General features: G+C 31.1%; 1 protein-coding gene across 2 annotated transcripts in view; it reads right to left on the bottom strand.

Annotated features, from left to right (window-relative positions):
- Window positions 1–25190, bottom strand: part of LOC145286136 (uncharacterized) — a 539596-nt gene that overhangs the window by 435958 nt on the left and 78448 nt on the right. For both annotated transcript variants that reach the window (XM_080134856.1, XM_080134858.1), the window contains exons 13-14: window positions 12594–12634; window positions 513–592 (exon numbers count right to left, since the gene is read on the bottom strand). In XM_080134856.1, the coding sequence (XP_079990982.1) occupies window positions 513–592; window positions 12594–12634 (121 nt within the window). The remainder of the gene's footprint in view (window positions 1–512; window positions 593–12593; window positions 12635–25190) is intronic.

Below are 25190 nucleotides of genomic sequence, written 5' to 3'. Positions count from 1 at the left end.
TCACGCCCTATCTGTACCCAAAACTAAATGAAATTCCATGAGCAGAGTTTCTTTCCTAGAACTGTCAGTCTGTGGAACACTATATCGTTTGTCTGCTTCCTAGCTGACTATAACATGGTTGTCTTCAAGCCTAATATGAATAAATACCAATGATTCAACAGGTCAACTGTTTCTAAATCCAACTCTGTAGTCTTCTTAAATAGCTTACTTCTAACTTTTCCTTGGTCAACCAAACTTATACAATTAAAAGCAGTACAGAATATATGACTGTAATATGTGATCATCTAAATACATATGCACTTTATTCTAGAGTCATTAAACAAAAAATACTAATTCCATAGAAGGAATACAAAAAAAAAAAAAAATATTCAGTAAAATTGTGCCAAAAGATTGAACTTTTATTTCTATCAATAATTTTCATTAGAATCAAAATGTATGTTTTTGACAATAACAAAAATCTTGAATCCTGATGTAAAATATCAACATTAATGATGAAGGTAAAATAAACTCACCTCTAATTCAAATGATTTGTGTGTAGCCTGAGGAGGGTATTCAAAGGATTTAGAAAGTTGATGATCATCATGAGGTTTCACTGAAAAATTAAAAAAGGTTTAAAATTTATATTTTTTTAGAAAAAGTAAAATTCATAGAAAAATTCTTTGAGATTGTCCATCTGAAAGACAACTTTGATATTATAAGTCTATTATTATCACATATAGCCAAACATCACACAAAAAGACATTTTTTTTTGTTCACATTCCTTTCTCTAAACTAGTTTTGATATTTATTTGAATAAGAATTATTGATGAACATGTTCTAAAATCAATAATTTGACATTTTCATAGAACTGAGTAGAGAGCACAAGAATCTAATATTAAAGATGCTATGATCAAAAAACATTTGTATTATTTGGACTACTATTCTCATCATGGTTATTATTTTCACATTTCAGCTAATGAAATCTCCTACCTTAGAAGATAGTTACCAACTCTGCTGCATCTCTTTGAATTTGGAAATTTTCCATGTTAGACTATGGAATTTCAAAGCAATTTATTTATTTCATAAAGGTAGATTGGTCTCATTTCATGAGAAGTCTTATTATTCCCAAAGACTTTTCTCCATCCATATAGAGATTATCTGGCATACATGTTAAGGACTTGTGACCTAGCTTTGCTCACCAAACTCACATTTACTTTTAAACCAGAGCACTGTCCCTCTGAGGCCAATATTTTTATATTTTGCATTGATCTTAAAGGCCATATTTACCCCATAACCAATATTACCCCTTTTTCTCAGATATTATGAGGGGCATTCCAAAAGTCATGTTTCTTCTTTTTTTTTTTTTTTTTTTTTTTTTTTTTTTTTTTTTTTTACTGCACCTGAATCGATCAGAGGGAATTACAAATTGCATTGTTATGATGACTGAATAGTGTGAAACTAAGAAAGTAACCCGTCATGGATGTGCATCAGAAGCCAAGATGACTCATTGAATTCCTGGTAAAAATGCATTGACAATAGTGGTGACTATGTAGAAAAATAAATTCTGAAGCAAAGATCTCTCGTTTTAATTGTACAACTTTCGTCTTTATAGTTCTTTAACATTTTGAGTTAAGAAAAGAAAAAAAAAAAGATTTTACTTTGGAATTACTTTTATACTTTGTCCTCTTGTTTTTATTATGTATACTTTATTTGTGTCCTATTCAATAATTAAATTTGCTGGCTAGCATCTTTCACTTAAACTGATGCTATCATTAAAAAACAAAACTGTTTGGTTCAGATTCCTTTTTAATTTTTATTGAAATATTGCATATGTGTGAAGAATACCTTTTATATAACATTTTAGAATGACAAAAAAAAAAAATAAAGATTTAACTTTAGTATTCAAAAATTAATATATACATATATATATATATATATATATATATATATATTAATAATCAATTTTAATCAAATATTTTAATCATTAATGTAACACAAAAGGAATGGTATAAAATGAGTCACCAATTTATTTGGGCCAAAAGCCATACAAGGTTAAGAGTTAATGAGGTTATTTTGCAGTACTTTAATTATTTTTATAATAAAAACAAGAAATTGCTTCTTTTAAGAGAAATAGTTTTTATTTGTGGGTTTATAGCTTTAATATAAGTTAATTGTTAGGGTATTATGCTTTAGTGTTGAATTATGACCAGGAAATGCTACGTTTTGGAGTCAGATGATGCCGGAAAATACCAGGTTTTCAAATGTCCCAAAATTTGACCATGGCATCAAACCTGGCAGAATAAAGGATTTCAAGTTCGTTATAAACAAATGCTTTTGTGGGTCAAAAAAAGTAGTGAGACGAGAGAACACAGACTAGATGTGTGTGATTGCATTCCTTTGTTGACCGCCACCCCCTCCATCCAAGTCTTTCTTTCCCCATAACTGACTAGCACGAGTTTTCAAAATAAAAATAGCTTTCATATTAGTTAAATGATTCGTCATTATTAAAAATATACATTCATAAACATTTGTAAACGTGAAGCTGATAAATTTATACATACGCTCGCAAATAATACATTAGTCATTTAATTGAAAAACAAATTATAAAACTATGCTCAGTTAAGATTTTGTAGGAGCCTAATTTTTATTGAAATAAAATACGGAAAATCTGTTTTTATATGAGGTTGGTGTAAAAATGTCATTTTTTGACGTTAAACTTCAAAAGATCATAACACTTTTCATAATAAACTTTATTAATCGAAATAAGAACCATTAGAATCATCACATTTTTTCCAACAAGAAACAAGTTCTGATTAGCATAGAAATCCGGAGTTCTGGAAACAAAGTCATTGAAGGCTGATTTGGCATCTTGGCTTTTGAACCATTTTTCATGCAGAAAGTTGTCAAGATGCTTGAAAAAGTGATAATCAGTGGGCGAGAAGTCTGATGAATATGGCTGAGGAGACAGGATTTCGTAGCCCAATTTATTCAGTTTCTGCAGGGTTAGTTGAGCAACATGCAGGCAAGCATTGCCATGGAGAATTGGTCCCTTCATATTGACCAATCTCGGGCACATATGTTGGAGCTTCGGGTGTATTTCATTAAGTTGTTGGCAGTACTTCGCCGCCGTAATTGTTTTGCCCAGATTCAAGAAGCTGTGATGGAGGAGACCAGCCAAGGATCACCAAATAGTCACATAACCTTTTTCTGGTGCAATTTCAGCTTAAGGAAGTGTTGTGGGCAAACAACAAAAATAAATGTTTTTATGTAAAAAAATAAAAAATAAAAACTATTTAGATGACTTTTTAAAAATATTTTCTTTCCGTCATGAGTATTATGCTTATAAACTCTGTATATTATTTCATAGCTAAATATAATATATTTAACTAGCGGGGGTACCAGGCGTTGCCCGGGTGTTTTGAGCCGTGTGTGGTTTGGGGTAAATCAAAACAAAAGAATAAAAAATTGTTGCCTAAATACAGTTGGATACGCAATTAATAGTTGCAGACGGATAGAGTTAGATGTAAAATCTGGAATCCAATGTTAGTTCGTTTCATGTTTTTGTGTATTTAATAAACGTGATTGTTTCTGTGTAAACTGTAGAATGCGGCAGAGAACGGATTTCTGTAAGAGAACTGAACTGTATTCACCTGAATGTTGGCTGTATAGTGTTAATTGATGAGGCTATGTCGAAAAAGGAACGTGGCATAAATACAGTTGAGAATCCAATGGTAGTTGGTTTCATTTGTTTGTTTATTTATGCAATAAACGCGATTTTCTCTGTATAAACTGTATTTTTAATGCAGAGAATGGATTTCAGTAATAGAGCGCCGTGATAGACTGCTATTAACTTAAGCAAGGTAAAATTGACCGTGGGCTAAGAATGTCTGATAAAAAAAAAAAAAAAAAAAAAGATGGCATCAGTAACCCTTCGGTCCGTTACCCCCCCCCCAATGTAAATGAAATAAACAAAAAAATAAAGTAAAAAAACGAACAAAAGATAAACTAAAAGGTGGCATCAGTAACCCTTTTTGTTCGTTAACCCCCCCCCCATATAAATAAAATTTAAAAAATAAAGAAAAGAAAAAGATGGCATCAGTAACCCTTCGGTTCGTGTTCGTTAACCCCCCCTCCCCCCCCCCCCATATAAGATTTTACCACTTCCATTGATTGTAACCGAATTTGACCATGGACTCTCAGCAGAAAACATATAGGGATCCAAATTTATCGAGTAAGTGGATAGGTGATAGGCCTATAACACACCATTTGCATGAAATGTCTTGATTTTCAATCCTATTAAGGTCAAAATCGCAGGGGAAAAAATGAGTTCATTTTATCTATATAGAAAAGAAGAGATGGGTTAAGGATAGTATAATATATAGTAAAACTCCAGTAGTTGTTATCTAGCTTGCTTGCTTACATCTTGTCATCCTGCACAAAAAACAAACAAGGTAAATAAAAGATGATTGATAAAAGAAATACATCAGAAGATGAATGGTATTAATAATTAAAAATGAAAGGAAACAGAAAGGAAAGGGGAAGGGGAGAGGAAGAAAAATTATTATTACCAAGAAATAAATATATTTATTTTAATTTAATGATAGTTAAAGAAAAACAGCTCATAAAATTGCTAAGTTTTCTACCTAGTACAAGTGATTGTAAATTTAATTTCTGAAACGTACAAATGGATACTGCTAGTATTGAAATGTTTGGAGCATGATTACAAAATGTTTTGGATTCTACTAGATTATAAGACATACCGTTTGTGATATAGTAAGCTGCTACTATTAGTAGTATAAGGCAAAGCATTTCGTAAATTAACTAATTGAGATCTTGTCTAGTGACTGATAATATTTAGAAATGCATCAAGAAATCATTCGCCAACAGCACCCACTTTGTAGTCAAATGGTTAAAATCATCAAATATTAAGAAAGGTTGTGTTGGGGCAGGTGCTAGTCTAATCATGCTGAAAAGCTGTGGTACAGCGAAACAGTGTGGACGATACGACTATATATATATATATATATATGTGTGTGTGTGTAACTTTGGTTGTCTGTGGAACCATCTACTAAACTACTGTCAATTTTGGTCTACAGACTTGAAACTTGATATATAGGTGATTTAGACCTGTGGGATGAATTTAGTTTTTAGCCAGTAAAAATAGCTGCTAGGCAGTCAAATTTTTTTTTTTAATTTGGAACTTAGCAGGCCTAAGTCAACTAAACGGATTACTTCTACATATGCACAAATATACATTTATACAAAAGTCGATTAATTTTTCAAGTTTCCTTATGCATCTATGGTTAGCTTAAATGGTGACGAATAAAGCTGGAGCGTTAAATATTTTTGCTTTGATTCTAGCTGATGGCACCCAATTCATTTTTTTTTAACTTTTAAAATCATGACTATATATTGGGTATTATGTAATAATCAGTAGAGAATTAGGCCTATAATTATAACTACAAAATCTGCATAAATTAAAATATCATATTTCAGCATATTTTATGACCGGGCAACACCGGTCCATCTGTTAGTATATACATATACAGGGTGTTCAATAAATCACTGAAGGATTTTGAACTTAAATAGATTCTTTATTTTTGATGATCTTTCTATAATTTTAACCATCTGACTAAGTTATTGGAAAAATAAAAATGAAAAAGAAAATGCAAAATTCAAACAATATTTATGAAAAATAACGTTGCCCATTTTCAGCTTCGCATATTTGTGCTCTTTCCAAAACATTATTCATGACAGATTGCAGAATCTTTGGATTGCAATTTAACTCCCTTATTTTGTTCCTGATGTTTTCCTTCAATTCTCGCAGGGTTTGAGGTTTGCTAACAAACTCTTTCTTTAAGATATCCTCCACAAAAAAAATCAGGGCTAGTCAAGTCTGGGGAACGTGGTGGCCATTTGACATTGCCATAGCAAGAGAATGTCATCCAAGCAATGCCTAAGAAGCTCCATGATGTCTCTCGCTACATGTGCTGTTGCTCCCATCTTGTTGGAACCATAATCTCGGTATATTCTGAATTTGTAGGTGCAGGAAGTCTAATCATAGTCTGGTATCTCTCAGTAATAGTGATATGTTTGTCTTTATCTTAAAGAAAAAAAGATCCAATTATCTTCTCTGGAACTACACACTATACAGTGCACTTTATGGGATGGAAGTGCTTTTGATGAATTGCCCTTGGATTTTCAGAGCCCCAAAATCTGTAATTCTGTTAAAGAATCCATTCAAATGAAAATGGGCTTCATCTGAAAATCAACTTTTGCAGAAAATTGGAGTCATTTCGGACAAGTTCTTATATTTGAACTGCATACTGAATCCTTATTTGAAAATCTTGAGGCTTTAAGTGTTCAACAAGTTGCACTTTATAAAGGAAAGAGTTTTCGTGCAGAATATTGTGTAGTAAGCTTTGATATATTTCAAGCTGTGTGGAATGTTGTTGAATCGATGTTTCAGGATGCTGCTCCATGCTCTCTTGCACTCTTTCCCTATTTTCATTTGTGATAATGTTTCAAGGTCTGCCAGCTCATGGAAAATCAAGTACAGCATATTGGTGTTCAAGTCAGCGCACAATGCTTTGAATTATGTTGTAACTGGGGCTATCTCTTACATGAAAATAGCGTCAATAAGCTCTTTGGGTCAAAACAACTGAACCCTGATTTTAGTAAAACATCAGACAACTTGCGTACATTGTTCAATAGTATACTTATCCATAATTAATTTCCAAAATATTATCTGTAAAATATCTGAAATAAAGAAAAAAAAAAATCATTATATGGTAAAATGACAAAGATTTTCAACCCTTCAGTGACTTTTTGGACATTCTGTATAAACAAATTAGCTTTATCAGGCGTTGCTCAGGAAAAAATAAAAAAATAACTGGTTTACAATGAAACAACCGTGATCATTAATTTTACAATCAAATTATTTTCAAGTTTCTTTTACAACATAATGCTAATTGATCATCGTGTAATGTGAAGGTGAAAAACGTGCACACAAGTTTGAATTCAAATAATTTAATATATATTTATATAAATATTTATTTATGAAGAACTCAAGAGAGAGAACTCAGTATAAATACATTCAGTGACTTCCCTTTAATTTGCTTTTTGTAAATATCTAATAACGGATTTTCTGACAAGTATTGAAAAAGACAAAAAAAGAGAAACGAAAAAAATATATCCATGTTAATAACAATTCACCATGATAACTATGGCGTATACCATAAATTTTAACGACGTTTGAAAAAGGGTCACCATTTCAGACGGTCCCCTTTTTGGGGCACCTCCGACATTAGAGAGAGAACAAGAGTGCTGAAAAAGAACGGTTGGGGAAAAGAAAACATCGGTTATAATTAAGTGCGACGAGACTTTAGGATTGATGATGTTTTATAAAGGTTTCCGAGATTATAGGGTACAAAGAGGATGGTACATTTCTTCAATAAAAGTCTTTACCCAGGGAAACTGGTCCGTCACGTGTTGATGCTTCGATCATTTCCGCATGTCTGAGACAGATTTCTTCTTTGTATCTCCCTCCAGGACAGTCCTCTATTCTGATTGGCTAAAACCTCTGGTGATGTTGAGAGAAGGAAGGAAGGGAAAAGTAGAAGAATAAGGAGAAAGAGAGAAATAAGGGAAGCATACCGTAGCAGTATCATAGTAGTAGTTCACTACACGAGTCCCCCTCAAAATAACGGAGTTAACTACCCTCCACAGAATTATTAAATATGTGTATTGCCTAAATTTGTTTAAAAATAAAAGTACTTAGTTTTCTTTTTCCATGTTACTTTCCTACCGGATTTAGACTTATATGTGTCAGCAATTTTATCTTCAACTTTGTCAGTATCATCTGTCTTAAGTTTATCATTAGTAGTACCGTCATTTGTCTGTGCCTTCTCAGTCGGTCTAATTTTATTAGTACTATTTGGTTCTATGTACGGCTTTAATCTATCTATTGATACGTGTATATGAGTACCGTTGTTCATATCGATCTGATAATGCTTATGTGATCAAGTCAAAACTTTATAAGGACCCGAGTACGGTACTTCTAATGGTTTGTTAACTCTATCAACTCTGAGCCATACTTTTTCACAGGAAGATAAACCTTTTGGTATAAATGTTTTGGGATTGTCATGGATATATCCTTTTCCGTTGTTGAGTACATCAATTTGGGACATTCATTCACACAAATTACGTATGTACTGGTTATTAACTGGAGTTTCTCCTACTCTCTGCTTGTGTATCAACTGCTGAGGAATCAATATCGGAGCTCCAGTAATAGATGTAAAAGGGGAAAAGCCTGATTCATTAGGGATGCTATGTATACCCAGCAGAATCACTGGTATCGCTTTCATCCATGATTCTTTTCGAGCCATTATTGCCATTTTAAGGGTACGGTGTGCTCTTTCGATCATCCCGTTACTTTGAGGGTGATACAAAGTTGTCCTCAATCGGTAAAAACCTACCTTGGCTAATTCCTGGAACAATTTGCTCTCAAACTGACTACCTCTGTCAGTTACAACATGCAGTGGGACTCCAAATCGAGCTTTCCATGCATTGATAAACGCTTCTGCTACTGACTGTGCAGTTATCTCGGTCATAGGCTTTAATTCAACGAGTTGCACAATCGATGCAAGTAGGCAAATATTTGTAAGGGCTCAGGTAAGGGTCGGACTCATTGCGTGTTAAGGGCAAGAGGCCAACGATATCGATATGTACCATCTGGAAACGTGCAGATGGTAACTCAAATTCTTGGACTGCAGACTTTGTGTATCTGAACTTTTGATTGTTGACACACTACACATTTTGCGCAGAATTGTTTAATCGTTTTATCTAACCTAGGCCAAAAGTATCTGGACTTGACCAGTTTTATAGATGCTCCCGTACCAGGATGCACCAAACTATGTAAACTGTTGAAAATAGCTTGATGATGCTCTTTTGGGATAAATGGTCTGGGGTACTTAGCTGAAGTATCGCATAGGACTGAGCCGACTTCGCTTGACACACAGTAGTCTTTCAAATAAGTGTATGACTTTATTTCGTCATCACCTTTTAGTGCCTGGACTATTTCAGCCAAGTCGCATGCATCTATCTGCACAGCTAATGCAAGCCGAGACATACTATACTGCAACTATATTCTCAGCTCCTTTAATGTACTTCACGTTAGCAATATATTCAGCAAGCACTGATAAGTGTCGCTGTTGTAGATCTGACTTTGCTGCTGTCTGACTATAAAAGGCTCCGCATAATGGCTTATGATCAGTGAATAATGTCATGTGACAACCTTCTATGAGGTGGCGGAAATGTATCACTGAAAAATTAGCTGTTAGTAGCTCTGTCAAATGTGGAATACTTGGCTTGGGTTTGAGAAAATTTCTTGGAAAAGAAACCTATAGGTACTGGTTTCTTATCTATCAACTGGTGTAATGCAGCACTAGCGGCGTATTGACTAGCATCTGTAACTAAGTGGTATTCTGTAGCTGAAGACTGTGGATGAGCTAACGCCGTAATTTCCGATAATTTGCTTATTATTGTTTTGAAAGCGTTAGTTTCTTCCTCATTAAGTTCAGTCTTTGCTTCAGGATCCAACCTCATCCGTTCGGATAGTGGTAAAATTATGGATGCATAATTAGGGACTAATTTGCGGTAAAAACCTGTCATCCCCAGAAATCTACGTAAGCTTTTTGAGTCCTTAGGTATCGGAAAATTTTCAAACTCTTTGATTTTCTTTAAAGTAGACAACAAGCCTTCTTTGCTTACATGAAAACCTAAGAAATCTAACTCTGGTACTCCGAATAACCTTATCTAAGGAAATCTTTAAATTGTTATCACTAAGGATCCTAAATACTTTATCTAAATCTTCCTTGTGCTGTTGCTCACTTTCGCTAAAAACTAATATGTCATCTAAATATATAAATATGCAATTTAATTTGAAAAATATTTTATCTATAAAACGCTGAAATGTAGCCGCAGCATTCTTTAAACCAAATGGTTTGTTTGAGTTTAATGGCAGCATCATAGTAGTAGTTTACTACAACTTTATATGTAACAGGTGGTCGAGTAAATATTAATGTTTTTAGTGATGGAATATTCTAAAATTGCCTTTTTATTTCAATCAAAAATTGAAAACATATTCCTGAGTAGCATTCTCCATTTAACATTTCAATTTTAAATTATACAAGCTTATTTCTTTGAAAATTTGTAGAATCAAAAATAGGTACTCAAAAGTGTTTTTTTTTTTTTTATATTAAAATATCTTTGTTTACTTTATACAGTAGATACATATAAAAACAGCTACCTTAAATGGATATCTTAGTACATTTAAATACATGCATATTCTGCTTACATGTTTTGTGATCAAGAAATTTTGTTTTTTTCCTACTGACACGAGATACACTATAAATATAATTATAGATATATGAACAAGTAATTTCCCAAGTGTATTACTTTAAAGTTGTTTCTATTTTATATAGATTTTCCCCATTATTACTAACCCTTTTTACTGATGATTTAAAAGAAAAAGTAAACATTTACAATTTTTCAAAACTTATATTAATCCACTAATAATTTGCTAATTTTAATTAAACTGACTAAATATTAATTTATTCTGAAAATAAAAATAAATCTTATATGTATTGCATATGATTATCATACTCAGTTTAACACATACAGAAACATGCTGGATGGCTGTTATAAATTGACTTTCAAACTAATCTATCTCTTGCCAAGTCTATTTCTTTCTCTTAAATCCATCCTTATCGCTTTTATATATATATATATATATATATATATATATATCTTTTTCCTGGCAACTGACCCTGCTGTCTCAACTGTTCTACATCTATTAATCCAAGAACTTTCATCCATTTTTTTCAAATCAACGAAATCTACTGTTCTGAACACATTTCCCTATATTTTTCAAATTTAATCTTTCTGGGCTCTTCAGCCTGTCTTTAAGACTCACAAAGCACATCCATTGTATCATTGTCATATAATTTCTCTTCATGCAACAACATATTCTCAACCCTCACTGGCCAGGTTTCACTTCCATACGTCATTACACTGTGCATATATGTCCAATAGATTCTTTCCTATGTTGACAATAGTATTGCTTTGCTGGTTAGTTATGACAAATTCCTTGAAGTTACTCCATCTACTTTTAACTCTTACCATCACACAAACCTGTTCCTTCCAGTGTTTCAATGTTATCACCAAGATATCACAAACTTTTCTACAAGCTCAATAGCCTCACCATCCAAATATACTTTCTCCACATCTCAGTTCTCATCCGTCTGCATTGTCTTACACTTCTTGGACACAAACTGGTTATCATATTTAAACCTACCCACAATCCGACTGCACTTCTTGTGTGCCTAATGCTTACAAGTATCACAGATAATAGAGTTGCTCTTTACTCTTTCCACAAACTAAGCAGAACTTCCCAACACTACAACCACTGATTATCACTTTGGTTTTGTTAACATTGACTCTTAGACCTTTACCTTCCATAACATTCCTTCAAACATTGTTTCACAGGCAAGTACTACTGTTGGATATTTGGGCAGTATACGCTGAGAAATTATTTTTTGCACATGTATTATCAAATGTACCAAAAGGTCATTTGGATAAAAATTATACGTCTGACATCTTATTACTTAAACTGTGTACTGAAGATCATTTTGACACAAGTTTACACTTGTAAATAATAATTATCAAATGTACCAAAAATGGTCATTTGAATAAAAATTGTAAACCTGACAGACACCTAGATGTAAAAGCAACAAACTTGAAATTAGAAAGAAAATTTAATGTTTTGGCAAAAGGTTACACAGGTGTAATCAAAGTCAATGCTGAATAAAATTCCCTTGGGGTGCGGTTACAGTAAGAATATCATTTCAAAAGGGGGGTTTCAGATGGTCATAAATGCTTATATAACAACCGAAAACGATATTGTTGTTGGTTGATTGGGCAGAGAAGAATCAGCCTGTCCAATTCTTATCCGTGCATCTACCTCCTAACACCAACTATCCATAACCACCACCAAGAATTATATATAAGAGTGTTGTCAATCTTTGAAATACAGCAAAAATACTTCAAATTCTTGCCATGACCAACACTATATCATCAGCATACAGCATCTTTTTTATATCAAACTTCTTAGACAACGCTTTTAAGACACAAATGAAAAGTAATGAACATGATACAGGTTTCTCATGTACTTGCATTTTAACATAAAAAAATTGAGCATTTCTGTACATTGCTTGAACAACCTTTACCATCCACTCGTTTGCATCTAATTTATGCAAAGCTCACTAGATAACAATTGTCCTCATCAAAAGCTTTATTCAAATCCACAAAAGCAAAATACAGGTTCTTACAATATACTTTTGTATTTATCTCAGGATAACTCAGTCATCAGCATTTTAAAAAGAGTATGACTTTCTTATGCTTAAAAATAACCATTTCCCATTCTTAATTGTTAAAAATTTAGATTCATGAAGGTTGAAGTACACTCAGACATCCTTTCAAAAAATCTATAATAAAACACCAAAAAATAAAATAACACAAAACAATAATCACACACGCACAAAATGAAAACTTACATTTAGCCCTCTGACATTTTTCTGAAATTGCCAAGTTTGTCCTGTAACAAAAAATTTTAAATCACAAAATAAGGCAGAAACAAAATATATATAAAAGAAAAGTACAACTAAAAAACAAAATGCTTAAAAAAAAAAAAAAAAAAAATTGAAAATAAGCAGTACAATTGTTGTCATACACCCTATGCCAATTCACACTCAAAATAAAATGAGATTCTACTTTTATGTTAATTTTATATAGGAAACCAATTCCCACTCTAAAATTTGAAATATTTTATTTTTACGACCAACTCCTTTTCCTTCCTCCCAAAAAAGGAAAGGTAGAATCTCATTTATGTTAAATTAGCATAGATTACAAGACTTCAATAATACTAAAAAATCTTATTATAAAAAAATAAAACAAAAGAAATAAAACAAAAGAAATAAAAAAGAAATAAAACAAAATAAATTAAAAGCAAAAATTAAATATCAAACAAATATCTCCAAATCTGTTCCACTAAACTGATAAAAATTGTGTTATAAAAAAAAAACTATTTTACATTATGAAAATCAGCATCTTAGATATTCGATTTCAAAATTAGTTTGGCTGTTTTATGGCATACTTTTTAGGATTTATTCAATGCAGACATAATAGCTAATGTAAGTGATTCATTATAAATATGACTACTTGAATACAGGTTGCTACTTTACTAATGGCTGGTGGAAACTTGTGGGTTCATAACTTTCCTAAATGCATTTGTGCAAAAATGGCTACAATTAGATTGGATAAGATTTCTTTAAGCATTTCTTTCTATAGTGAATGATTTGTTTCAGTTTACAAGCTGACTTCACTTGGAATGTATATGGCTAGTTGCCTTAGTCAGAAAATTAATGGATTTTATATATTACATTATATATTTCATAAGAATTAAAAGTCTACATCTTTATTCAGCATTCCATTTTCAGCTGTAAACACAAATAAAGCCATACTCTGCAGAGAATTAATGATTTATGTTAACAGATGCTTGTCCAGATTTTCAAATGCACTAACTACAAACTATGGTCTTGGTTTGGTTTGGTTTTATGGCATATCAACCCTTTTCAGGTTATTTAATGCTAAATCTAGTAATTTTGGAAAAAATTTACTATGCTTCAGGTTGTTTATACCTTTAAATATTTATTCATGGTGTTTGGTTTGTTTTGTCTTTTTTTTTTATTATAGAATTGTTTTTGACTTTGAAGAACATGATTGAATTTTACAAAGAGAAAGGAGGGGGACAATAACATTAATGTTTAGTGCATTTAAGGTCAGAAAATACGGTCTTAGGGATCTGGTCACAACATAGGACCAGGACCATAAACAAGGAACTGATTCAGGTAAATGAACCTTTGTAGTTCTACAATAGTTCCAGAACAGTGTAGGGTAGAGTCATGACTGTTTCAAATGAAGAACCTGCATGAAGGCATCTCCGATTTAAATATCAGAGATGCCTTCATGAAGGTTCTTCAAGAATCAGTCTATTATAGATATTAACTATAAGTAATATATTGAGAAGATGAAATATTGTATCAGATAAGATATTCCATAATGTACGAAATATAAACATACAAAATAATTTAATGTCATAAGTTCTTTTATCTGCACAGAAAACAAAACATGCTATGAACATGAGCAAAGAAAGCATTTGAAGAATTGATAAATTTAAAATTGTTTAAGCAAAAATTTTTGTATTCTATATTACCAACAAAATTTTATTGTATTGACAGTGTTATTTTTTTAGTTGTAGCTCAAATACAATGTTAGGCATGATATTCCATAATTTGCAAAATGGTGTAGTAAAACAAATATGAAATGATCGATCAAATCTGGCAAATAGTAAATATTCGGGAAGTGGGAGGACTTACAGTAATAGTGTTAACTCCTTTCTGGTTCTATAAATTTGACTAATGAACAAAATATGTAACAGGATTAAATATAAAAAGATTGAAATCGTTTGGAAATAGAATTTGCTTTTTTCAGAACAAAAACAGATTTATTTTATATAACTTTTGGTTGGGCAGCTATTCCGGCCAATGCTGGAAAGAAAAACCTCACTCCAATTTATAGATAAGATAAATGCAAACCTCAATATATTTTCTTAAATGGTTAAACAAAACACATCAAATTTAAAATATGTCTGTACAAGTCAACTGCACATATTTTAAATATTCTTTTTACAAACTTATTTGAGTTAATTTCTTTAAAATAGACTTTTGGAAAAAATAAATAATTTAAGAAAATATATAACAAACTAAAAATTTATTTCACTTTTCAAATTAAATTTACCAATTGTTTTGGTTTACAGCATATCAGCTATTTATAGGTTATTTAATACCAAATAAAGTTATTGAATATAATTCTTTATGTAGGATAATTTATATTCTCAGAATATATGGCTTTCAGAAAACATTACTTTTAGAAGGAAATTTTACAGAGAAGGTAGGGGCATTACTCCTTGTATTCAAAAGACACAGAAAATACCTATTCTAAACTGTTCTCGACTTTTTAGAAGCAAAGTGTAGAATCTGTTTCAGTACTATACTTTATCTTTTCTTAATCAGTTAAGGAGAAATCCTTCTAGACAGAGGCAATTTTAACTTCGGTCCCAATACAGAGTGATCTTTTTTGGAGAGCTGAATTTCTCTTATATTAAAAAAATATTCCTTGTTTCTAACTGCCTTCATGAGAAGGCTAGTCAATAGGGAATACAGCAATGAATTTTTATATTTGTTTCATTTGTTTTTTTCCCCACATTTCTTTTTTTATAAGTAAACCACTTTTTTTGTTGTAATTTTTTTGTATGTTTACACATTTTACAAATTGTCTTATTTTTTAATTAAAAATTTATACTTTTTATCAATTTCTAAGGTCGATTTTTAATCTACACAAATCTAGCTCTTAAAAAAAAAATTAAAAAAAAAAAGATTAGAACAAAAAATTGCCTCTGTTTAGAAGGATTTATTTCCACTGACTGAAAGGAAAGATGAAGTTTAATATAAGAATAGACATTACATTTTGCTCCTAGACAAAGATTAAGGACTGTTTTGAAAAAGTTTTTTTTCTGTGTGCCTTTTTAATACAATCCAATATTAAAATATTTTTGTAATAGATATTGATAAGCATGTTTTTTTATACAAACATTTTTTTAACAAAATTTTTATTCATGAAAAGTTTCACAAAACATTTTGTAAATAAAACTTTAAGTGTGCACTATTGTTTATTTACAAGTTTAACTTTTACTTAAAAGAACTGTTGTCAACCCATGTTTCCTTTTGATAGTTGCTGATTCCGGAATACCTCCAGTCTAATATCCCACGACTAATGTCGTTTAATTGTAATAAAGAAAGCAAACTATCAAAGAAAGGTAAAAAACAAAGGAAACTTAATATATTTCTGCTATTCGCAGGTTATTAATTTGTTTTGCCCAGAAAACCTAAATCGATTTAAGTGAGGAGATTAAAGAAAGAACTGAAGTTAAGATACTTAAATTTTCAAAAAGAAGTAAAATATTAACAGAAAATAAACTGAAATCATTTGTTTTAAAATGAAAAATGGATTACACCAAGATATATATATGAAATTCTTGTTAAATGCATTCAGCATAATCAGATTTATTGGTTAAGAACATGTTAGGTTTCATATTTGCTTCTCTTGTTCTGGACAAAATAAATATTCTGAGTAACATTCTAAATTACCTCTTAAGCTGTTAAGAGTAGCAATTGTGTTCAAATTTTTTTGCATTGAAAACATACTTTTGTAAAGCTATGTGTATATATTACCCACATACACTAGAAAAAAAATTGAACTGTTGGTTCACCCATTGAGCTTGGGTTAGATTGCTTTAATCTAAAAAAAGTTTACAAAGCCAGTTAGATCTTTTTAAAGACAATCTCAAATTAGTTTCTTTTTGCTTGTTATCTAAGCCCTGCCCCTTTTTTTTTTTAAACTCTCCAACTACAGGTTCAGTATTACTAATTATAATGAAATTAGATGTAAATAATAGACTAATCCTATCTTAATTTTATTACCTTTGACTATTAAGACCAGGGCAAGAGTGACAGGAAAATAGTGATATACACTGAATAAAATAAGAGGGGAAGTTTCCAAGCAGGTGAGAATGATAGAAAGAAACATAGTAAGAAATGGATTAGTTTTGGCAAATTAAAGCAATGGAATTTTTGTTTAAACCATAACTCAATCCTAGAACTAAAGATTTAGCATGTATTTTCTATCATTAAAGTATAGATAAAAAGCCTTAAGGGGTAATACAGGTACAGTTCTAATGTACTTATTTGTACGTTTACTATCAGGTCTTAAAAGTAAAATTTATAAAATCCAAATATTTTATATACTTTTAAAATATAAAAAAATAATATAATCTACCATCAAAGAATTATAATTGCCTACTAAATATAATTTTAAGTCTTATAAAAATTGTATTTTTTTGTTTTATTGTAAACCTCAGAAACACCATTCCTTCCAACAACAAAACAACCATTATTAATTTATAAAAAGTAAAAATGTTAAAATATTGAGAATCACAATCTCTTCTATAGATATACCAAATAAAAGCCCAATTAAACTCATTATTTCTTAGATAAATTAATCTTTGCATGATATGGTGTAACAAATATAAAGTTAGAAAACAGAAATGTTAATTTCAAAGTTGATTGAAACAAGTGTATGTCCTCAGTTAAAAATAATGAAAATAATTATCCTTTGCCAGTTTTTGCACTAATATTCATATAAAATGATGTATGAATCTGAACTTAAAAATAAAACGTCTTCAACTGGAAAGTTTTTAAAAAGAGAGAAAAAGTATAAATCGATATAAAAAGCACAGAAAAAAAGATGTCTTGTTATGGAAATTGGTTGAAGACTGAGGTTGTCCACTTTGTTATTTGGATGAATTCATCCAACAGTTTTTTGTTTTGTTACTAAATTTTGTGTGACAGGACAGATTACACACACACACATATATATATATATATATATATATATATATATACACACACACACACACACACTATCCTCACATGCACAACTAAATGCGCATTAAATACATTCAATATTTAAAATCCATTAATGTGAAAAAGAATTAGAAGTTACATTATTTTATTGGTCATTTTTTATATTTATTATAAACCAAAATATATCTTCTAATACAACATCATATGCAACTATTCAATATTTTCAATGAAACTTACAAACAAGTTTCACCTATGATTAAAAAATGTTTGGGAGACATACAAAGTATTAATTTCTGGTAAAAAAAATTGTATATAAAAAATTAAATAAAATAAAGATTGTTTTTTCTTTTTGTAGGGTGACTACAAAATTTCAGCAACTGACAAACATTTTCAAATTTAAAAAAAATAAAAAAACATGCCTATATAAAGAAACAATCACAACTCATTGATCAATTATACTATTTCTAAATGTCCCCACAATCCTCTTCAAACAGTTCATTTTTTTTTTTTTTTTTAACTATTTTATAACCGTTTTAAAATAAACCATTTAAAAACATACAATATGTAACAGACATTTTTCAAGAGTACTAAAAACATAACTCTGAAGATACTTGGTAAAATTTGTTATTTCCTTACATTTCTAACATTTAATATCTCAGATTGAAGAAAGAAAAACTACAGTTTATATGGGGACTTTAAAGAAAAAAAATGAGTAAGATTACTATTATAAGTCATCACCATCATTTTAAGATGACCTTTAGCTACAATTGCTTTTTTCTAATGATCAATAAGCTAAAAATAAATTGGGAAATACTTCCAAACTTAAAATGATTTATTCTTTCAAAGTTAAAAAAGTGAATTACCTATATCAAAACATAAAATATGACAATTCAAGCAACAGGCAAAAGAAATGATTCAAACAATATTGAAGAGCATCGTTTTACTTATCTAATTGAATGTTTGTTTTAGTCTAGTTTATTGATATCTAATACAAGCAAAAAATAAAAAGCAAACGAAATTGGTCAGTGGTTTGAATAATAGTCAACCGAAGGAACAGAAAATGAAATAACCTTGAACTTGGAAGTTCTAAACCTAACAGGTTTATAACGAGGTATCATCTCACCTGACTTGCATCAAAATCAAATAAACTGGAAACAAAAAGGAACTGACCTAGTCTTTGATTTCTTGCCAAACAACCTTGAGAGCATCTTCGATGATTATCACTTCAGCCATGTCACTTGCCAGCTGAAGGAAACTCCCTCCATTTTATCAATAATGCTAAGTTTCATCTGTCTTACTGACCAAGCTCATACTTATTAAATAAGTCATACTCAATCAAACAACGGTAGCTGCATGTTATGTCCATATGGAGTTTGTTCTTTTAGCTTTCACTTGCCATTTCAATTGTTACAAGTAGTATTAGTAGTGCGTATCATAATCTTAGCATTTCTCAGAGAGACAACCATTAATATTGAGACAGCACCACTACCAGTTGAACAAGCAGTAACATACGTCAGCACAATTGATGACGTAAATCTCAAGCTTCTACAACTGTTTGTGAGCGCTACTTTTCTCTGCCTGCATCCAACATGCAAACGAGAAGAAACAGGTGGGACAACATCAGATCCAAGCCGAGCATCATATGAGAGAGAGAGAGAGAGAGAGAGAGAGAGAGAGAGAGAGAGAGCATGCAAGCATTTCAAACTAAATCAATACTGAATCATTTCTTCTTCATTCAATGGAAATAGTGTAAATATTTATCCGTTAGAAACACAAGAAAACAATTACAAATTAAAACAAAATCACTTTTATTAAATCTTCATTTTCTATGACAGCAGCAATAATAATAAAAAAGTTTTGTAGCATGCCGTATGGTAGCTAGCAAAATTGTACAGCAAATCAGTTTTGCATGAAGACAGATACAATTCCTTAACAATAGAAAAAGGATAAAGCTAAAAAAAAAAAAAAAAAAAAACGCTGAAGAAAAAAGAGCTGAAAAAAAAAAAAAAAAAAGGCTGAAGAAAAAAAAAAGGCTGAAGGGAAAAAAAAAGAGCTGAAGGGAAAAAAAAAGAGCTGAAGGGAAAAAAAAAGAGCTGAAGGGAAAAAAAAGCTGAAGGGAAAAAAAAAAGAGCTGAAGGGAAAAAAAGAGCTGAAGAGAAAAAGAGCTGAAGGGAAAAAAAGAGCTGAAGAGAAAAAGAGCTGAAGGGAAAAAAAGAGCTGAAGAGAAAAAGAGCTGAAGGGAAAAAAAGAGCTGAAGGGAAAAAAAGAGCTGAAGAGAAAAAAAGAGCTGAAGGGAAAAAAAAGAGCTGAAGGGAAAAAAAAAGAGCTGAAGGGAAAAAAAAGAGCTGAAGGGAAAAAAAAGAGCTGAAGGGAAAAAAAAAAGAGCTGAAGGGAAAAAAAGAGCTGAAGAGAAAAAGAGCTGAAGGGAAAAAAAGAGCTGAAGAGAAAAAGAGCTGAAGGGAAAAAAAGAGCTGAAGGGAAAAAAAGAGCTGAAGAGAAAAAAAGAGCTGAAGAGAAAAAGAGCTGAAGAGAAAAAAAGAGCTGAAGAGAAAAAAAGAGCTGAAGAGAAAAAAAGAGCTGAAGAGAAAAAAAGAGCTGAAGAAAAAAAGAGCTGAAGAAAAAAAGAGCTGAAGAAAAAAAGAGCTGAAGGGAAAAAAAGAGCTGAAGAGAAAAAAAGAGCTGAAGAAAAACTAAAAATAGAATAGCTAAAGAAAGAAAAGGTAGATAAAAAGGAAGGTAGAAAAGAATAAGGAGAACAGAGGGAAAGGAAAAGTAGAATGGTTGTTTTGCTTTCTTTTGTTTGCCTTGTCATTGTTAAATGTTGTTATGGTTATTTGATAGTTTCTTTATTCAAAACCTTATTGTTTGGCTGGCATCAATAAATGTGGCTAGTTACATTCAAAACAGAAAACCAGCAGGAGCAGCAAAAGAAAAGTGTTTTCCTTTTTCCTCTTATTTATTTATCAAAAACATAAAAAGAAAACCGTCACAGCAACTAAATTTATAAATAAGCAATACTTATGAGCAAAAACCTTTTAAAATGTTGGATATTCAAGAATAACTGAAAGAAAATCACTTATCGGAAGATAATGACACATTTTTATGTTATATGAAAAGAGATATTTTATTGCTATAATTCTTTTTCAAAGTTATAAAATATTTTAGATTCCCATGTTTGTTAACAAGCTGCTTTAACAATATTAAAGAAATTTGCAGTGTTTAAAAGCAAAAGAAAGTTGAATATAAAATGTTTGAGTATAAAAACTTATAAAATATTTCTGAATTACTAAGAAAAATTTTTTTCATTTTTTTTTTTTTTTTTTTTAAATCATTTATCAGATTCGCTTTAACATTAAACATACTGACATGCGTTGGATGCTTCAAAAATAGACTTCCAAAATAGCCTATCTCTGACCAGGCTTTACTTTATTATCAGGGTAATTTCTATCACTTTCTCCCATGTTTTCCTTAGCCTTTCTCTATGAAATAAACCTGCTACTTCAACTGTTCTACATCTACTAATCCCATAACTCTTATCTATTCTTTCAGTGTGGCAATCCATCAAAGTTTAATCTTCTGCACAAATCTCCCTATACTGTCAGAACTAAGCCTATATTTAAAACTCACTTTATACATCCATCATACGATTCTCATAATTTCTCTATGCAACACATGTCCTCAAACCTCACCATTTCCATAAATCACATTGTACACATACCCAATAAACTCTTCCATTGGTTCACCGTGATAATGCTTTACTGGTTAGTAATGACAGACGTTCTGAAATTACTTTATCAACTCCTAATTCTTGCTCCATCTTTTATCACAAATATAACAAGACTTCAACAACCTCAATAGCTTCATTATCCAGATATACTTTATTTCTGAATTTTAATTCATTCCCATTGTCTTACACTTCTTGCACATAAATTTGTTATCCTCTCTCAACCTACTAGTAGTTCCACTGCATTTCTTGTGTACACAATTCTTACACATACCACAAAAAATTAAATTGCACTCGATTCTCTTTTCAAACTGAGCAGAGGAATTTTTTTTTTTTTTTTTTGAGTTTTCCAACACTACAACCACTTATCACCACTTCAACCTTGGTAACATTCTGATGTTTATTTTCCAAAGCATTCCTCCAAGTAACAAGTAACTCATTGTTTCACAGCCAAGTAATATATCATGCAGCATCTATTCTGGACCATCTGTACAGAATCCTCTGAACAAAGTTTCTCAGACACAGAATGAGAAAATGACTTCAGTACAAAACCCTCTTGTACTTATAGTTTAACATTAAAGCTGTCACTAAATGTACTGTTAATTCTAACATCACTGCGCATTTCTGCATATTGCTTGAACCTTCAAACATTCGTTTAACTAGTTTATACAAAATCCATCAGAAAACATCTCTTGCCATTTTATCAGCTTTCTCCAGATCCACAAAATCAAGATAAAAGGCTCTTACCAAGATTTTTCTTTTGCATGTCTCATGATAAATATAGCACCAGTAATACTTTGCCAAGGTAAAAGACCACATGTCCTGCCACTCTACAACTCGCCACCTCAACGTTTCTTTCATCTTTTGTTCTGGTTCTGGCCATGCCATCATTTCTTACGTATTGGCACTTGCCTTGAGGGCAGGTGTAAACTAGTTCACAAGTATATAAAAAAAATAAAACAGAAACAAAAAACACAACCTCCAACACTTTACTGGTTGGACTGAGTGCATCTGTAACACCCTCTACCCTCTAAATGCAAAATCTAGTCAAAACTGTGTTTGTCAGTTAGTTGATCAATTTATTTCAACATCTGTTCAGAGCCACAAGCTGTCTTTAACTGTCCCCCAGTGTCCAAATCACAACTGTTATAAAATTCAAAACCGTCTAAAACTTATTCCTACTGCCATTAAAAACATTGACTGTCGCAAACCCTTAGCCACTCTATAAAGTGCCCACAAACCAACTCTAAATATATCTACCTTCATTGTTCAATCCTTTTGTTACAATCATTGTCACACCTTGAGTAAAACTAGGGATATACAGATTATTAAATTGGCCGATTACTGATTAACTGGCCTTTAATAATTGGCCAATTACAAATTAATCGACCGATTAATAGATTTTCTAATGCTGATTTATCAGCATTTTTTGTTGTCATAAACAATACTAATATTATATATATTGGAAAAGAAGACAAATTAACTCACTCTTTTGCTTACCAATGAAAATTTATCAAAGAGACATGCATCGCTAAACCATATTATCAAATGATGTGCTGTTAACATGTAGACTTTTACAACTGCACTGAATTTGAGGCAAATAGATGTAAGTCTATGGAAAATTTCCGTTCTTCCTCATCCTATCAAGTTATTACTATTTTTTGCTTTAAATCACTGTCAAAGAAAATTATTACTTCACCTTTTAGTTTTCATGTTGAGGAATTGTATAGTAAATTGCAACAATGTGCGAACTGAAAATAAAGCATTCTTCATTAGTCATACTCTTGTTCTTCTTTTTGGGCTCTTGCTACCATTACATATATATTTTTATTTTTATTGTTATTGTTTAGATAATGTATATTTTATTGAGATAAATTACTATTTAGATATTGGACATAATTTAAATACGTAAAAAATTAACTAAATATTAAAAACAACAACCTTCAACCATTATGGTAACCAGTTTTTGCTAGAAGTATTTTGATGTCAATCCCAAGAATAAATATACAGCTATTTGCAAGTTATGTCAAACCATCACATCAAAAGGTGGTAAATCAGCAAAAACTTTTACAATGACTAATATGTTAAACCATCTTAGAAAGGTTCATTCAAAAGAAGCAAAAGTTGCAAATGAGAAAAGGAAGCACAATGAATATTCAGGGACAGACATTCCGGGAACAAGTGGCAGCAACTATGAGCCTCCAATGAAACACTAACTACTATAGAATCAATATTGGCCAAAAAGAAAATTTGGGATATTAATGATCACAGGTCACAAGAGATTCATTATTTGGTAAGAGAAATGATTACTGTTTATATTAAACCATATTCTGTAACATCTGATATTGGATTTAATATGCTTGTTGCAAAACTTTGTTCAAATTACAGCATTCTATCAAAAACATACTTTCACTGTAAAATAATTTGATATATTTACAAAAGTAAAACAAAAATTCAACTGTTTCTTGATGAAATTAGCAATCTTTCATGAACTACAGACATTTGGGCACAACAGATAATGCTCCTTTTCCGCGTTTGACAGGTCATTGGTTTTCAAATGACTGAACAGTGCAAAGCTATGCTTAGAGTGGTTCCATTCCCTGGTGCACACACAGATGCAATAATAAGTGAAAAATTACACAATGTCCTGGATGAGTATAAAATCTTCAATAACATTTTCTTGGTCTTGCAGGATTCAGAGACAAATATAGTTGCTAATGTCAGAGAATGTGATTTAGAGTAGCAATCATACATTGTAACTCAGGCTGTGAAGACAACCATTACATCATTTAACAGAAATACAGTTTCTCACTTTAATCGCTTTCTATTAGCAATTAGTAAATTAACTGAAATACAGCTTAATTTGGAAAAACAAACCTATTCAAGATGTGATCACATGGTGGAATTAAACATTATATGCTGAAAATGAATTAAGAAAAACGAAAAGCTCTGGCTGCTGCTATGTTTCCTACTTTAACGTGTTACCGATGAGGACTTGTTAAAAAATATCCAATTACACAGTCCATTTGAAGAAATCACCAATGAAACAAGTTACAGAACATCAACTATATCAATGATAATACATACAAATTTAGCTCTGAGGTTATTTTTGTCAAAAGCTGTCCAATCTCATTTTAGTATTTCTGACTTTAGTAGAATCCTTACCATTGTTAAACATTTCAAGTTCTATATCGCAACAAGACTTTCATCCTATCTAGATGATAAAAACTTGTGTATGTCTACTTTCCTTGACCCATGATTCAAATATTAATTTTAAAAGATTTGCATAGAAGTCATATTGGATTCTATATCTATTGTTCACTGATGATCAGTAGTATACACTACCCTGCTGCGGATGAAGAAGCACAAACATGTGTAAATTACAATATAGCAACTTTAAAACCAACTGACAAAAAAGTAACCAGTAAAAATGTCACAGAAGATGCTTTCATCACTCCTAATATAAGAAGACAGTCGAAAGTAAAAGTACAATTATTTTTAATACAATTTCGGCCTTCATTTTTGAGGGGTGAAAAATGAGCATCGCATTATTTATAATAGCAAAATTGCACTGATGGACAATTTTTAAAGCATCATCAAATAAAACTAAATAAAATGACAGTAAATATGAACATTCAATATAATTCTATGCATAATGATTACACCTATTTTTTAAAAACAATTCCAGCTGCAACTTACTTCATTATAAGTCGATAAAAATGCTGATATGTTCAATATTGGTAGCAGAAATAAAGTACCAAATGTCATAAAAATATACTAATTTCAAAATCATATACCACAAAAACTATTACAAAATCTGGAATTTTGCCTGCCTAATCAATACATATTGTAGAATGTTATATCCAAATGTCAGCTCTTTACACCAT

The sequence above is a fragment of the Euprymna scolopes genome, chromosome 10 (assembly GCF_053919585.1).
Source record: "Euprymna scolopes isolate OS-2025 chromosome 10, ASM5391958v1, whole genome shotgun sequence".
NCBI classification, from domain to species: Eukaryota; Metazoa; Mollusca; class Cephalopoda; order Sepiida; family Sepiolidae; genus Euprymna; species Euprymna scolopes.
Note: the sequence above shows the minus strand (reverse complement) of the source record. Positions and strands in the feature narration are given on the sequence as shown.